Here is a 17,425-nt window from a genome sequence, read left to right on the forward strand (position 1 = left end):
TTACAGAAGCAGAACTGTGGAAATAATTTGTGGTTTTTGGCGTAATTACATGCTGAAACAAATTGTAGCTGAACAACAGCTGGACATAAAGTGTTATGATCACAGTGAGGTTGATAGATTCAGTAACCTGTGCTATAGCCAGAGACAGTGTACAGGGGTACACAGGTGTATATGTATGTAAATAACTGCACATATTGGTTCATTTGATTTATTTTATATGTCATTCTATGCATTTAATTTTCTGTGTGTGTAGCATGAAGGAGCTGCAAACCCACCTTTTGTTATAAAACCTTGTGGTGTATAATGATAAATACATTTCCATTTGTTATAACATTGAATTAGACTTATGAAATAGAACCTTGAAGTCATGTTCTTGTAACTGAATGAGCAGACTTGATTTCTCACCTCCCTGAAACATACAGTCATCCCATAGGCAGAAATACCTGCTGTAATACAATGTGTAATTGGTTGGAAGGTGTGGAGGCGACACTCGTCATCCAGAGTGGAAATTAGACAGAGAACCGATAGAGAAGAGCTCAACATTTATTCTGATTTCAGGATATAAAAAGTTTCAAGGTTGAAGAGATTGTCCGCAGCTGATGTGTTAATCCATCCATAACACGGGTAAGAAGTTCTGCTTATTTATATGATACCGAAATAATGACTGCGTGTGTGGATGTGCATGTGAGAACAAGTCCATTTAATGCTGTTCTCTCTTCAAGCACATTTTCTCTTGTAACATGAAAAGACCTGCTAACTAATTACTGTTCGTGTTTACAAAGCTACAGACTGAACAGTTTAACAGTGTTAACAGAGACATGAGCAAAACTGGCAAAGAAGAACAAATGAGTGAACATATATCTTTTGATAGACCTCTCTCACAGTGAGTGTTAGATTTGTTAAATACAGTTATAATTAAAAACATTATTCTGGAGCCCACATCTTTCATTCTAAAATCCGGAGTCTTCATCATGGCTGCTAGATGTCACTAAATCCTACACACTGTAAAGGCCAAAACACAATGTAAGGTAAAGTCATCCCAGTATGTTTTAATGTCATTTCTTTATTTTAGGGTCCGGGACAAGAAGAAAATCAGAGCAGGAAACATGCAGAATGAGTTTTAAAAGCTTCTTGGGATCAAGTTGAAAAAAGAAAAGATGGAACCAAAAGAGGGAAAAACCCTGTGTCCCTCCTCCGCTGAGTGTGGCGCAGGCAGTTGTGAGAAGACAGGTGTCTCAAGGGCAGAGAAGGAGGAGTTAAATGAAGATAGAAGTGACTCATTATTCAAACATATAAGTCAAACTTCCATCTCACAAAAACAGACGACTGCTGATGGGAAGTTATTGAAGGATGGTGTTCAGGGTCAGCCTTCTCGAAAAAGAGTCTCTTATTTAGATGACGCGCGCCGCTTTAGTGAATCTAGCACACGTCAGTACTTTCTGCTTTCTTCTCTTCGCTCTTCTCTAACACAACCAAGCAAGCACATTAGCTCAGCCCAGTCCATACGCAATCACGTCAGTCAACAATCACCTGAACCACCAAGTCTCTCACTGTACGGCAGCTTGAGCACTGTCAGCTGCAGCAAAACCAAAAGTGACATGGAGGAGAAATCCACAACATCAGCACATCCTTCTGCCGTGACTTCCTGTAGCAGGCTCCGTTTTTTTAACGGTCCTTCCTTGTTCAACCCGCCCACCAGTTCTTGGTCCATCACCACTTCTGATGTGGGCCCTCTGTATCCAGAAGAAAGCTGCGATTACACGACCGATACAGACTCCACTGACTCTGATTGTGACAAGTATGAATCCAGCAAAATGAAGGCAAGTGTGAAAGGAACAGTTGAACAGGACATGAAAGAACATATAAGAACAAGAAGATTAACCGAAATAATCAGGAGAAATCTGTCCAGAGGTAATTCTTCCACTGTCCACTGTAATGCTCGCCGACAGGATGAGACATCTGATGGAGGATGCTTTCTCCATACTGAATATGAAAATCTGTCATCTAACTATGAAGGTGCTGATTGTCTTTCAACTCCTTCACCCTCACTATGCAGGGTCGTACATCTTGAAAACAGACAAAGATCTACTTTAAGTAGACACACCTCCTCACAGTTTACGGCCCCAACTGTTGCTCGCCCTCCATGTCCACAAAGAAGGCACAGACTCCTCCATGACTCTACTGTCAGCACTGAAGAAAGCAGAACACAAGATGCTTTTGAGCTGTTGTCTGTGCAGTCTGAAAGCAATACAGGAGCTGTCAGTGATGCTCCGGTGGAAATGGATGCATCTGTTACAGCTGAGAACTACTCAGCTGCATGGTCTCAGGTCCAAAACAGAAAGGACACAGATGATGGGTCCTCGGGTCTTTATGATTGGGGTAGCTGGCATAAATCAGGGTTACATCCTCTCCCTCAGCTTCCTTTGAACTATCCATCACTGTCTGAACTGACTGAACGTCTGCCACAGTCAACTGTGTTCTCAGGTCCATTTAACTGGAATTATGTCAGTGGTTCATATCAAGCATTGCATGAAAAGTCAGACCTCAGAGATTTGGGGGCTGGCCCCAGCTCAGCACAAAGAACAAATCCTGGCAACCCCGGAGATTTTAACCATTACTCTGGCTCCATGTCCAACACGTCTACCGGCACTCAGTCCATCATCCCGACAAAAAACACCTGTCTGGTTCTGGCTGCCGATTCTCACCTTCAACAACCCTTCGATGGCTCTTCCCCAGTTAACTCTCCTGTGTCTTCTTCAAGTTATAAACAGAAGAAGGGAAATTGGCGCAGCTACAGAAGAATGAAAAAAATCAAAAACCCATTTTACTGCTCCTTTCATTGATTCCTCTGACGACACGCTGGATCAACCTCCGCCTGCTAGACTCACAGAAACAGTATCAATAAAGAGTCCCTCCTCTGCAGCAGATGTTACACCAGGAGCCAATCAGGATAAAACCCCAGAAATGGAGCTTCATGCAACAGCTGATCCCACCGCCATTCAACTCTCACCCAAAGATGGTGTTTGTTTAGAGTCTGCATCTCCTGAAAATTCTAGCAGCTCAGATGAAATGTTTGGAGACATTGATCCAAACTCAATCTTTCAGCTTCCAGTTAGAAAGGACACAGATGATGGTGGCCCCAGCTTTTACTCAAGTTCTACTGTCAACATTGAAGAAAGTGGAGCACAAGATGCTTTTAAGCTGTTGTCTGTGCAGTCTGAAAGCGATACAGGAGATGTCAGTGATGCTCATGTGGAAATGGATGCACCTTTCACAGCTGAGAACTACTCAGCCACAAACACCCTGCCAACCCGTTCATTTGAGGAGTTTACACCTGATATCACTGCTGATGAGAACGATGAAAGCTACAGGTTCCAGTGCTCCTGCCCAGGCCTGTACCAGTGCAGTGTGACAGGTCTGCTGTTCCACATGGACGGAGAAGGGGACGTGGTCTACAGGATTGTCCCTTGGGACAGGAGGCTACTGGGCCAACATCACAAGCAGCCTGCAGGACCCCTGTTTGACATCAAATGTGTGCAGCAGTCTATGTGTCAGCTTCATCTCCCACACTGTGAGATCCGCTCCACAGGTGGTTGTGGATTCTTGTCAGTTGCTCATGTGAATGATGACAGCATCGAGTTCATCGTCCCTCATAAGATAACAGAAACTCATGTTATCATAAACATCACAGGGTTTTCTGGTTTCGGTAACGTCAAGGATGAAGACTCACCACCTGACCTGGTCCGAGCACTGGTTCTGCTGTTCTACAGACCCCCGGCTGATCCTGATCTTGAATCTCTCCTCAATGTGCTGTTGCTACCGACGAACGTCGTGCTCCGGGATGTGCTGCGCATCAGGAAGAAATTAGTTGGAGATGAAAACTACATAGAGACATCCCCCCACTGTAAACTGCACCCAAAGCAGGAATACAAACTGTCCACTTGTCCTGAAGATGACTCAGTTCTAGTTCAACCAACAGAAGCAGAATTTGACTGTGATAACTATGACAACTACTTCCCATCATTCCAGGTGACTTTAGAAAAAATCATAAAACATATTAAACTGTTTTTGAGAGAAACCAAAACCCCCCACAGTGTCTGGGAAAGACGAGTCTGTCTTTCACCCAGTGCAGTAAAAAGGTGTGTGCAAGGCAGTTCAGATGAGAGGCTGTTGGACATTCGGAGCAGCTTCATCGATGGGATATCAGGACCTGTTCTCAAAAGTCTGCTGGACAAACTGTTTGAGAAAACTGTGCTGACTGATTCTGAGAGGGAGTCAGCGGACGAGATCCAGAACAAAAGTGACAAAGCTCGTTTTGTTATCGACACAGTGAGGAAGAAAGGTGAAGCTGCTGGTTCAGAGATGATTGACTTTCTCTGTGAGGTCGACCCCTTCCTCTCTGAACACCTCGGGTTGATCTGAAAATCTGATCATCCTGTAACTCCCAGTAAAGTTTTTCCCTTCATCTGTCACTGTTCTTGATCTCTTCTTGACAACAATGATGTAGGACACTTTTTCCTCAAACCAATCCTACCTACTTGTTGGCTGAGAAACAATAAGAATAAGAATAAACAACCACATACCTTGTGACAGAAAAGTGAGCAGAGCGGAGGAAAAGGTCAGCAGTAAGTTGTCAGTAAATGTACAGTGTAGGTTACAGTCAGTTAATAAATGCTGCAGCTTCTCAAGACCAAGAAAAGCCCCTGCAACTACCCCTGCCTACATTCAAGAGTCCAGATCTAGGGTTTCGGTAGCGTACCTTTATGGATTAGGTACGGGTTTGAAGGACAGTGTACTGAGTGTTTGGTGGAAATGCAGCTATAGTGTAACACAGATGTGTATTTGTTCAGGTATGTTTGTATGTGCTGTATGTAGTTGGCCTTCATGTATCTCCTATAACTGGTAAAAGATAAAGATTTAAAGATAAAGGTCAACAGTTTTTATAGGAACCTCATGATCTAGTGAATCCATATACATAACTGTACATTGATATCAATCCATAATCAATCTATATGCTGCAGCTGTTCAAACTAATTAACTGTTAATATGGACTGTTGTTAAATGCTGAATTTATATATATGTAACTACTTCTTTTTTACTAATTGATTTATCTAAAACATATTTCACAGGGTGCTTTGGTAGTACTGGATGTTTGTTGTTATTTTATTGTTGTTTTTATTCTGTGTAGTTTTTTCTGTCAGGTCCCCAACGAGAACCAGCTGTAATTAAGTTTTATTATTAACAAAAATGAATGGGACTTTTAAGGTACATTAGGTAAAACCTTTTATTTGCTTTTCATTCATTGTCAGTACTGTTAGTAACACTGATATCATCACCTCATATGGTTGAAATCAAACAATGATTTTCTGCTTGATTGTTCATCTTATAATAAAGTCTTGTGTTTTATTGTTAAACTATCTTATCTTGTATCTCAAAATAACAACTCTCTTAAATTAGTTTTATTCCCCCATTAGCCAGCAGGGGGAGCCATTTGTTTGGTAATGGTCAGAGTACATGGGGGGTCAGATCTACTGTGATTAAACATGATGTGAGAAACACTGAGAAATGAGCCCATTGAGAAGAGAAATCACAAAAACAAGCTGACAGCAACAATACAATCTCTTTATATGTATTTCCATAGTGCCAGTGGACATATAACAAAGCAAGAGAGGCTCTAGAAGGCAGCTTTATTCATTCATCATTTAGATTTCAATGGTGTTTAACTCTCAGATATTGACGGGATAAAATATGTTTTTGTACTAGTATGTATACGGCTGCTGTATCATTGAATATATATGTTTAAAAACAAGCAGTGAATGAATCAATTAAACTCAACTTTATAGTAACTTTACATTTAGGATTTGATGTGTTTGAAGTCATTGTAAAACTTTTTAAAATTACATTTAATTTTAGTTTAGTTCTTTGTTTTCTGGCCTTTCATTTCCTTTTGTACTTATTGTCAGTAGTGTCAGTAACACTGTGACTCTGCAGTCAGTCAGATTTATTCCAGGTGAGTTCCTGACCTCTTGTGGTTGGACTGAAACAATGTTTTTCACTAAAAGATATTTAATTTCCTCCTGGTGATCAATAACATATCATTATATCATTGTGAATGTTCAGTCAGTGGTTATAAAACAGTGAAATCTTTTTATATATTTTCAACATTTTGCCAGTGTGAATCTAACGGTGCAAGAAGAGGCCTAGAAGACAGCTATACCCCATCATAAAACAGTGTCATTGCTGTATGTTAGTGTTGGATTTTACAGCATTTATATCGTTATAATAGATTATCGGTGTGGAAAACGCTGCAGATCACAAGCTGGACACAGAGGGGCCCACACAAAGAGGAGCCTAGGGGCCCCATGAACACCTTAATCGGATGAGTTACTTAACATTTTGTATTTATTACTCATTCCCCATTCAAAAGTAATATTATTACTTTACATATTACTCCCTGCCAACAGTAATCAGTTACACTACTCGTTATATTACCTTTCTGCTCCCTACAAATCAGTAATTGTGTCCCTAAAATTCAGACTTACGACGGTTAAAATCCAGTTTTATTTGTTAAAATCTAAATAATGTTAATATTTCCAGCTGCTGAATGTTTCCATCTTTCAAACTAGTTTCCTCCACGATTACAGAAATGAATCCAAGGATGTTATTGGATTGTTGGATTTTACATCAGTAGAGGAGTGACACCAGAAGTAATGTAACTAATTATGTTTTGAGGGGTAAGTGTAATGTTATTACTCACATGTATTAATAATGAGTTACAGTAGTTACTGAGGTATAAGTAAGTAATATTATCACTAGTAAAGCCTTTCTTCCCACAGCAGGTGTGGCCCACTGGCTTTGTGAATAATGTGAATGCTCATGAAACCGAAAGTAGATACGTGGACTCGAGTGGCACTATTTGTCCTCCATACTTTCGACACACTAACACGGAAGCCCGAAGTTCACTCAGGTGTTTCTTGTAGCTACACGAACCACAGAGATGGAAAAATATCCACTCTGAAGTCTTCCGACCGGATTAAACAACGACGTCCAACGGAGAAGCCAGCAGAGACCCGGAGAGGACCCTGTCCATCAGAGACACTTTGTAGGCGGACAACGCTGCTGTCAACACACCCAACTGCGCACATCGAGCACATAATCGATGACTTTACACACTTTTTAAAAAGAGGAATATGACTGTGTGTGTGTGTATAGTGGGATATATCGATCACAGGACAGAACAAGGTGTTGTGTAGATTATCGGAGACTTGGACACAACCCCGGAAACAGCAGTTCACTCCTCTGGTGAAGGCCTACAGCAGAGACAGGAAGGTCCAATGAAATGTAAGAAATGTGCTTTCAGGGGAATTAAGAGACTATTTTGAGAAGAACAACAGCAGGAAGCAGTTTTCTCTTCACATTGAGGCTGATCCATTTGCATGTTCTCACTTTAAAATATTCTTTTATTCTATTTTGTGCTGATGTCTCAATCCAGCCTGAACACAAGTTAGAAGGACTTTATTTATACAACCCTGAAAAAGGCTAATGACTTTAAACTGACATGTTGCTGTGAGACACATCCTCATTGAACAGCTTTTTGTCTCCTTTCTGCTTCACAAGTGCCCATTCTTTCATTATTATGTGGTAAACACCAATGTAATGTTGTGTTTGTGAAATGTAAAACAACTTTATACTCCACAAAGGATTTGAATCTTTCATTCTCTGCTTTATTTCAGGGTCTGAGACAAGAGCAAAAAAACACTGAGCAACAGCAAGGAGGTTTTTTAAAAGTTTCTGTTTAAGATCAAGTTGAGAAAAATATGGAAGACAAAAAGGGAAATACTCGGTGTGACGCAGACAGTGAGTCAGTATACAAACATCAAGGAGGACAAACTTCCATCACAGAACAACAGCTGACTGCAGATGAGACGTTTTCAGAGGATGTTCAGGATAAGCTGCCTCATGATTGGTTATGTCCATCTTCCTCCAGGAGTCTTCCTGTTTCTAATAGACAGAAGTTTTTGGAAGGTCTGCACTCTTTTTATCCCTATTTGAGTCTAGAATGTCAAATTCCCCCCTTTACAAAATGGATAAATGAAAAGTTCCCAGAGGAGGATGTTCAGGATGAACTGCAAAGCAAAAGTGTCCCAGTGCTGCCTCATGATTGTTCATCTCCATCTTCCTCCAGGAGTCTTCCTGTTTCTAATAGACAGATGTTTTTGGACAGTCTGCCCTATTGGCATTTCCAAATAAAGAGAATACAAAGTCAAATTTCCACCTTAGAAAAACTGATGGCTGCAGATGAGAAGTTTTCAGAGGAGGATGTTCAGGATAAGCTGCAAAGCAAAAGTGTCCCCAGATTGTCTCGTGATCATTCCCTTCCTCGTCCCTACATCATCAACAAAACCAAAGGTGAAGTGGAGGAGAAAATAGACAGAGAGAAGACAAGTGACACACCGCAGGCAGAGAATGAAGACAGTGAGTCAGTATACAAACATCAAGGAGGACAAACTTCCATCACAGAGCAGCAGCTGACTGCAGATGACAACTTTTCCGAGAAAGGTGTTCGGGAAAAGATGAAAAGTATTTTAGGATTATCTCCTTCTTCCTCCAGTGGTTATTCTTATTCTTCTTCCTCCAAGATGGTTCTTGATGTAACATGTGAAGAGATAAATCACAACCTGCATTCTCTTAATTTAATAGTGCCTCGTCTACAAAGAAAGATTTTAACCTTAGAAAAACAGCTGACTGCAGAGAAGAAGTTTTCAGAGAAGGATGTTCAGGATAAACTGCAAAGTAAAAGTGTCCCAGGATTGTCTCATTATTCCTCCAGTGGTTATTCCTCTCCTTCTTCCTCCGAGAAAAATCTTGATTTAACGTATAAAAGGATCAATCACAACCTGCGTTCTCTTAATTCAGTATTGCCTCGTCTAGAAAGAAAAATTTCAACCTTAGAAAAACAGCTGACTGCAGATAAAAGGTTTCCAGAAGAGGATGTTCAGGATGAGCTGTACGGTGAAACTGTCCCTCCATGGTCTTGTTATTCCTATCCTTCTTCCACCAAAAGGATTCTTGATTTCACTTATAAAAGGATAAATCACAACCTGCGTTCTCTTAATTCAAAATTGCGACTTCTAGAAAGGGATATGTCATACTTGAAAAAACATATTACTGCACATGAGAAGGTTTCACAGAAAGGTGTTCAGAATAAGCTGCCAACCACATTGTGTCGTTATCGTTTTTTGGGTCATGATTATGTAAATAAACGGAAGAAGGGAAATTGGAGCGGCTACAGTAGAAAGAAAAAATCTAAAACCCATTTTACTGCTCCTGTCACTGATTCCTCTGACGACACGTTGGATCAACCTCCGCCTGATAGGCTCACAGAAACAGTATCGATAAAGAGTTCCTCCTCTGCAGCAGATGTTACACCAGGAGCCAATCAGGATAAAACCCCGGAAATGGAGCTTCATGCAACAGCTGATCCCTCCGCCATTCAACTCTCACCCAAAGATGGTGATTGTTCAGAGTCTGCATCTCCTGAAAAGAAAATAAGAAAGTCTAGCAGCTCAGATGAAATGTTTGGAGACATTGATCCAAACTCAATCTTTCAGCTTCCAGTTAGAAAGGACACAGATGATGGTGGCCCCAGCTTTTACTCAAGTTCTACTGTCAACATTGAAGAAAGTGGAGCACAAGATGCTTTTAAGCTGTTGTCCGTGCAGTCTGAAAGCGATACAGGCGATGTCAGTGATGCTCATGTGGAAATGGATGCACCTTTTACAGCTGAGAACTACTCAGCCACAAACACCCTGCCAACCCGTTCATTTGAGGAGTTTACACCTGATATCACTGCAGATGAGAACGATGAAAGCTACAGGTTCCAGTGCTCCTGCCCAGGCCTGTACCAGTGCAGTGTGACAGGTCTGCTGTTCCACATGGAGGGAGAAGGGGACGTGGTCTACAGAATTGTCCCTTGGGACAGGAGGCTACTGGGCCAACATCACAAGCAGCCTGCAGGACCCCTGTTTGACATCAAATGTGTGCAGCAGTCTATGTGTCAGCTTCATCTCCCACACTGTGAGATCCGCTCCACAGGTGGTTGTGGATTCTTGTCAGTTGCTCATGTGAATGATGACAGCATCGAGTTCATCGTCCCTCATAAGATAACAGAAACTCATGTTATCATAAACATCACAGGGTTTTCTGGTTTCGGTAACGTCAAGGATGAAGACTCACCACCTGACCCGGTCCGAGCACTGGTTCTGCTGTTCTACAGACCCCCGGCTGATCCTGATCTTGAATCCCTCCTCAATGTGTTGTTGCTACCGACGAACGTCGTGCTCCGGGATGTGCTGCGCATCAGGAAGAAATTAGTTGGAGATGAGAACTACATAGAGACATCCCCCCACTGTAAACTGCACCCAAAGCAGGAATACAAACTGTCCACTTGTCCTGAAGACGACTCAGTTCTAGTTCAACCAACAGAAGCAGAATTTGACTGTGATAACTATGACAACTACTTCCCATCATTCCAGGTGACTTTAGAAAAAATCATGAAACATATTAAACTGTTTTTGAGAGAAACCAAAAGCCCCCACAGTGTCTGGGAAAGACGAGTCTGTCTTTCACCCAGTGCAGTAAAAAGGTGTGTGCAAGGCAGTTCAGATGAGAGGCTGTTGGACATTCGGAGCAGCTTCATCGATGGGATATCAGGACCTGTTCTCAAAAGTCTGCTGGACAAACTGTTTGAGAAAACTGTGCTGACTGATTCTGAGAGGGAGTCAGCGGACGAGATCCAGAACAAAAGTGACAAAGCTCGTTTTGTTATCGACACAGTGAGGAAGAAAGGTGAAGCTGCTGGTTCAGAGATGATTGACTTTCTCTGTGAGGTCGACCCCTTCCTCTCTGAACACCTCGGGTTGATCTGAAAATCTGATCATCCTGTAACTCCCAGTAAAGTCTTTCCCTTCATCTGTCACTGTTCTTGATCTCTTCTTGACAACAATGATGTAGGACACTTTTTCTCAAACCAATCCTACCTACTTGTTGTTGGCTGAGAAACAATAAGAATAAGAATAAACAACCACATACCTTGTGACAGAAAAGTGAGCAGAGCGGAGGAAAAGGTCAGCAGTAAATTGTCAGTAAATGTACAGTGTAGGTTACAGTCAGTTAATAAATGCTGCAGCTTCTCAAGACCAAGAAAAGCCCCTGCAACTACCCCTGCCTACATTCAAGAGTCCAGATCTAGGGTTTCGGTAGCGTACCGAAGGGTTTCGGTACCGTACCTAACCTTTACGGGTTAGGTACGGGTTTGAAGGACAGTGTACTGAGTGTTTGGTGGAAATGCAGCTATAGTGTAACACAGATGTGTATTTGTTCAGGTATGTTTGTATGTGCTGTTTGTAGTTGGCCTTCACGTATCTGCTATAACTGTTAAAATATAAAGATTTAAAGATAAAGGTCATCAGTTTTTATAGGAACCTCATGATCTAGTGAATCCATAGACATAACTGTACATTGATATCAATCCATAATCAATCTATATGCTGCAACTGTTCAAACTAATTAACTGTTAATATGGACTGTTGTTAAATGCTGAATTTATATATATGTAACTACTTCTTTTTTACTAATTGATTTATCTAAAACATATTTCACAGGGTGCTTTGGTAGTACTGGATGTTTGTTGTTATTTTATTGTTGTTTTTATTCTGTGTAGTTTTTTCTGTCAGGTCCCCAACGAGAACCAGCTGTAATTAAGTTTTATTATTAACAAAAATGAATGGGACTTTTAAGGTACATTAGGTAAAACCTTTTATTTGCTTTTCATTCATTGTCAGTACTGTCAGTAACACTGATATCATCACCTCATATGGTTGAAATCAAACAATGATTTTCTGCTTGATTGTTCATCTTATAATAAAGTCTTGTGTTTTATTGTTAAACTATCTTATCTTGCATCTCAAAATAACAACTCTCTTAAATTAGTTTTATTCCCCTATTAGCCAGCAGGGGGAGCCATTTGTTTGGTAATGGTCAGAGTAAATGGGGGGGGGTCAGATCTACTGTGATTAAACATGGTGTGAGAAACACTGAGAAATGAGCCCATTGAGAAGAGAAATCACAAAAACAGCTGACAACAACAAAACAATCTCTTTATATGTATTTCCATAGTGCCAGTGGACATATAACAAAGCAAGAGAGGCTCTAGAAGGCAGCTTTATTCATTCATCATTTAGATTTCAATGGTGTTTAACTCTCAGATATTAATGGGATAAAATATGTTTTTGTACTAGTATGTATACGGCTGCTGTATCATTGAATATATATGTTTAAAAATAAACAGTTAATGAATCAATTAAACTAAATTATTTTGGGCTACTACAACTTAATATGTTTAATAGTATATCATTTATTCATTCATACAGCTCATATAGTTTAGGTTTTCTATAAGATATATGCTTTTAAAAATTTAATTACACTCAAAATAATTCATGTAAGACAAGAAAAAAACTTCATAAAACTCTAAAATAATTGTTGATTATTTTCTGTCCACTGAGTATTTGATTAATCAACTAATCAATGCAACTCTCTTATTTTTAATTCATTCAATTTAATTTGTATATTATTTTGAAAGGACCGAGAAGCCATTTCCTGTTTTCCCCTATCTAACTCCCGCTAGTTTGTCGCCGGTGGATTGATCGATCGCAGCCCCGCTGAGCGCAGCATCTTCCAGGCTTCAGACCGGACGGTGAGCCGCTGACTGTACGGAGCTCCACCGCCGTCTCTCGGATACATTTCCAGCTGTTTTTGTCAGTAAGTTTACGGTAGTGTCGTTGAGTAAGTTTACCGGGACTCTCGGTGTGGACTCCGGTAACATTAACTCATCTCGGGGATAAACAAGTGGATTTGAGCCGCTGGAGAGAACCGAGGAGGTCTGGAGGATGAACCCTCAGTGTGCCCGCTGTGGGAAGATCGTCTACCCGACGGAGAAGGTCAGCTGCCTGGATAAGGTGAGCACTTTTGGTGGTGGTGGAAGAAAAACATTTTTAGTTTTTGTATAGTTTAAAATATGTATCCTCTTACATAATGACATTATAAGTTATAAATTAACTGGTTTTTTTGTAAAGTTGGACAGAAAACGTTAAAGTTTGAGCTGATGCAGTCTGATTGATTCATTGATTGATTGGTGAGCTGCACTGACATTTAATCATGATTTATTCCTTAAGTCTCTTAAAATGTATTTTTGCAAAAATTATACCAAAATGTCCCAATCATTGATTACATAAAATCTATTTTAAAAATCTATTTTATTCTCTCAAATCCAGTAAATTGATTATAGTTGGATTCACATAATAAACATCATTATTAATTTAATTATATTTATAGTAGAGACTTAATGTGCGGGTGTATGAAAGGTTTCTGGTTAATTTAACACACTTTATACATCTTATCTCAATAGTTTAATCCATAAAATGTTCCTTTTAATATTATTGTATCAGCCTTAATGAGGCAAACACTGCTTTTATACACAATTATCAGCCTAATATCAACACTTATATAGTCTTTGGGACTGATATTATATATATTTATATATAAATATGTTATTTATGACAAACAAATAGACTTACAATGATCATAAATGTGAATAAATATCACATGGCACAAGTGGTTATAATAATTATACAATACTAACAGGAATATTTTCAGGACTTTTCTGTGTTTGCATGGTAACGCCTCTGTATTAGTCTGTTGCATAATGGTGATACATTATTAATTTATCTTCAGTGGTCTCATGCATTCACTGTCTGTCCTATGAGGCATCAGATGACACAACAGCATGTAGGCACTGCACATGATATCAGCTCCCACCTTTCACAATAAATATCAACTCCATCCTTCAGTATCTCTGAAATCAGGAGGATCCAGGTTGTAAGAACCAATATGGACGGGATTTTACCGTCTGTCCTGTCTTATGAAAAGCTGACATGACTTGTTTGAAGAGAGACTAAAGGGTATGAAAGAGCTAAAACGGTGCGAGAGGCAGTGATTTTAGAGAGGAGGAGGCTGGCAAAGAAACAAAGAAGTATACGGAGAAAGTGAGAACGAGAGTGTGAGGGCGAGAGAAAGAAGAGTTCCCTGCTGTCCCTCACAAAAGCCCATTTAATCAGGCTTCTGGCAAGACTATAGGAGCTGCGTCTTTTACATTTTACCTAAAATAAAAGACATAAAACCAAGTAAATACTAAAGAACTTTTTATTTTTCCAGGTTTTAATGTGTCACTCCCAACAACATATAGGTAGTTATTCCCCCTGTTAGTCATTTGTGTATGCACAGGGCTCCTCTGTGACATTGGCATCGTGTCTCTCTCTCCACCGACTAAATAATAAGACAATTTCATAAGTTGGATAAAACGTAGGGTTATCATCTGAGGACAATTTAGTGTCTGGGGCGACAACCAATGTTTGGGAGCTTCCGGACAACTGATATCGGACCAAGACTTCCTCTGTAGTCCGATTAATTCAATTCCATTTTATCTGTATAGCGACAATTCATAACAGAAGTTATCTCAGGACACTTTTCAAAAAGAGCAGGCCTAGACCGAACTCTTTAAAACATTATTTACAGAGACCCAACAGTACCACCATGAGCAAGACCTTGGCGACGAGACAGACAGACAGACAGAGAGAGAGAGAGAGAGAGAGAGAGAGAGAGAGAGAGAGAGACAGAGAGAGAGACAGAGAGAGACACACAGAGGTGCACAGCAACAACTAGACTAATAGTAGTGACTGATGATGATGACGACAACAAATCTTAGTCTATTGTTTTTATAGAGATTAAGTTTTGTCAACTAAAATGTTTTCTTTAAAGGAACAGTAACCAAATTACAACTCCCTTACCTCACCCTCCCATTTAAATGCGAAGGAGAAACTATCGTGGTTGCAAAACTCACATAACATACTATAGACCCTCACTAGAGCCAGTTTTATTTGTCCGTTGTCCTGTAGAAACGTGGTACTTCCTGCCTCTACGGTGACGTCTGCTACAACTCTCTGTACGGATTTGCAGTTCGACACCATCGTCTCTTTCATCGCAGTCAAGCTCAGGATTAATACAGAAGGCATATGAGCATAATAACAACTCCAAACACATAATTTAGTGCTGATTCACTCGAAGGATTTGAATAATCCTAATGCAGGACAGATGGAGGGGCGATCTGAACTGGATGTCGAAGGAGCAAATGTTTTTCACTCTGTCGCATGTCGATCTCAACAAATGTCACTTTTCATCCGGCCTCCGACTGTATTTATATTTAGTTGGTGAAAGATTTTCCATTTGCTTCTCTCTAAACACTAGCTGTCAAACTGCATCAGCACAGAATCCAAAAGGGAAGGCAGTCCCCGCCCATGCTGTTTGATTGACAGGCAGGTTTTCGGAGAAGTGCCGTGCAGAGACATCACAGCAGCAGGGGCGGACACAAAAACAAAAAGTAGAGCGTCGAGGTTCAGTTTCGACCTTGGAAACAGCATTCACTTTCAGGCCCCATCACATGGCCTTTCTCAGCATTATGGAGTTGAGCTGTCACAGAGATGGTAAAGGGGTTATCATTTGACCTAATTGTGACTGTAGAAGGATGCTTGAATCAGAGTCAGTGGAGAGAAGATGTTTGCTCCCATATACGACCATTTCTTATAACATGGGCCCCGTAGATAAGTCACCATCTCCGTGACAACTGAGCAAACTCCATCCGCCGAGGAAACACACAATAAGTGAGGAGATTATTATCATTAAATGTATTATTGATATGTGACTCTGTTTGTGTGTGTGTTTCTGCAGAACTGGCATAAAGGATGTTTCCACTGCGAGGTTTGTAAGATGACCCTGAACATGAAGAACTACAAAGGCTACGACAAAAAACCCTACTGCAATGCGTGAGTCCTGATCGCTCTCTCTCTCTCTCAGTGTAACATTTGGGTCTCTCTCTCTCTGTACAGTGTAAATAATATCACATACTACTTAATGTTTTGCACGTATCTCTGCTGAATTTCAGTTTAAGCCCCGTTATGTAACTTTATTACCATAAAACAACAGTTTCAAGTTCATGTTGAAGCTACACTGAGTTGTGTTAAGGTGAATGGTGCCTCCGTTCGCCTGGTCTTGCGCTATACTTTTGGTTTCGGTTCAGGATACTTGCATACCGCTTTAGAGCAGAGGTCACACGCCACAACGTATGTCACTGATTCTGGTGAAACCGGATCATATATTCCCTCTGATGTCCCCCTGCTTGGACTTGGTGCTCAGAGCACTGGGGGGAGTGTTGGTGTTACAATGGTAGCTCAGGAGCTTCAGAGCCCAGAGAGGAGGCGGGGGGGATGCTGACGGAGAGCGTCCGCCGGCGTTGTGTCAGCACTTTAGCTGGGCGAGCAGGCAGTGTAACCGCGCTCAGCAGCTAATGGCGGAGGCTCAGAGACCGAAGAGGATGATGGACGGAGGAAGCTAAGAAGAGTGAAAGAGAGAGAAGCTGTTGGACGGGAGTAACTCTCGGACCGACTTCCTGTCATCTGTGAAATAAAAGGCTGTTGGCTTTCTTGCTGTTGGACCAGTCAGTAATATTAGCTGTTTGTTGTTGCACTTGATGTTTGACTGTGTTAGAAAAGTTGTCAACTTCCTAGTTTTCAATCACAACTAATGCACGTGTCCCTGTTTACCACAGTGGTACTGCTCTCTCCAAATCTCACATAGTGTCGCTTCAAAGTGTTTCCTATTATTTTCTATTTATGAACTCTCTCAGAGTATAAACACCATCCTTTGGCTGCTGTGTTATTATCTGCATCTGTGCCCGTTCGTATCTCCGAGGGCGACCCTTTCAGGTTTTTATAGCAGCGATGGTTTCGGTCGGTGGTTGTTCTTCGGTGGTTTTGGTTGCGAGCCCGGCCCTGCTCCGCTCCCCGCCGCTGGCTCTCTGGATCTGTGCGTTTCTCTATACTGCTAACAGGCTCTAGCTTGTTATTATCTGTAGACCTTCACAGACACACAGCCAGATTAAAAAACCTCAGAGGAAGTAAAACTTGGATCTGTGTTTGATGGATGTTGGTAGTAAATTATAGCTTGTGCTAGTATCTGCAGCGAGGGAAGGTTGTGGCTTTGACCTTTGACCTTGTCTTGTTGCTTGTAATGTGGATGATCTGGGAGCTGAAGCTTATAATTGTAACTGTTTAAGGCCTGTTGATAACTTTGCGATACATAAACTGCAGCAGACATTCAGAAAGAGAAGAAATCCTCGAGGGGAACCAACAGTTTGTTATTTGTTGTCGTTGTGTGGCAGATAAAGAGCTTTTGAATCACAGCCAGCAGTGAAAGAGAACAAACACACACTCTGTCCACCTCACCCTCCTGTCAGACAAACCAGCACTTACTGGCC

The 17,425-nt window shown here is 41.0% G+C and overlaps 4 protein-coding genes across 5 annotated transcripts in view; 3 read left to right on the top strand and 1 right to left on the bottom strand.

Annotated features, from left to right (window-relative positions):
- LOC127359522 (GTPase IMAP family member 7-like) overlaps positions 1–17,425 on the bottom strand; it is a 245,257-nt gene that overhangs the window by 66,003 nt on the left and 161,829 nt on the right. The gene's annotated exons all lie outside the window — the stretch shown is intronic.
- LOC127359506 (uncharacterized) lies at positions 482–2,958 on the top strand. The gene is made up of 2 exons (XM_051393415.1): positions 482–624; positions 1,073–2,958. The coding sequence occupies exon 2, from the start codon at positions 1,158–1,160 to the stop codon at positions 2,841–2,843; it is 1,686 nt and encodes a 561-aa protein (XP_051249375.1). The 5' UTR covers positions 482–624; positions 1,073–1,157; the 3' UTR covers positions 2,844–2,958.
- On the top strand, positions 2,965–11,948 carry LOC127359473 (NACHT, LRR and PYD domains-containing protein 1b allele 3-like). The gene is made up of 2 exons (XM_051393257.1): positions 2,965–4,029; positions 10,536–11,948. Exons 1-2 carry the CDS (start codon positions 2,965–2,967, stop codon positions 10,926–10,928), a joined length of 1,458 nt encoding a protein of 485 aa, XP_051249217.1. The 3' UTR covers positions 10,929–11,948.
- Positions 12,691–17,425, top strand: part of LOC127359529 (LIM zinc-binding domain-containing Nebulette-like) — a 29,320-nt gene continuing 24,585 nt past the window's right edge. Inside the window, exons 1-2 of the mRNA XM_051393463.1 lie at positions 12,691–13,016; positions 15,841–15,935. Of these exons, the coding sequence (XP_051249423.1) occupies positions 12,948–13,016; positions 15,841–15,935 (164 nt within the window). The 5' untranslated portion in view covers positions 12,691–12,947. The remainder of the gene's footprint in view (positions 13,017–15,840; positions 15,936–17,425) is intronic.

This window comes from Dicentrarchus labrax, unplaced genomic scaffold (genome assembly GCF_905237075.1).
Source record: "Dicentrarchus labrax unplaced genomic scaffold, dlabrax2021, whole genome shotgun sequence".
NCBI classification, from domain to species: domain Eukaryota; kingdom Metazoa; phylum Chordata; class Actinopteri; family Moronidae; genus Dicentrarchus; species Dicentrarchus labrax.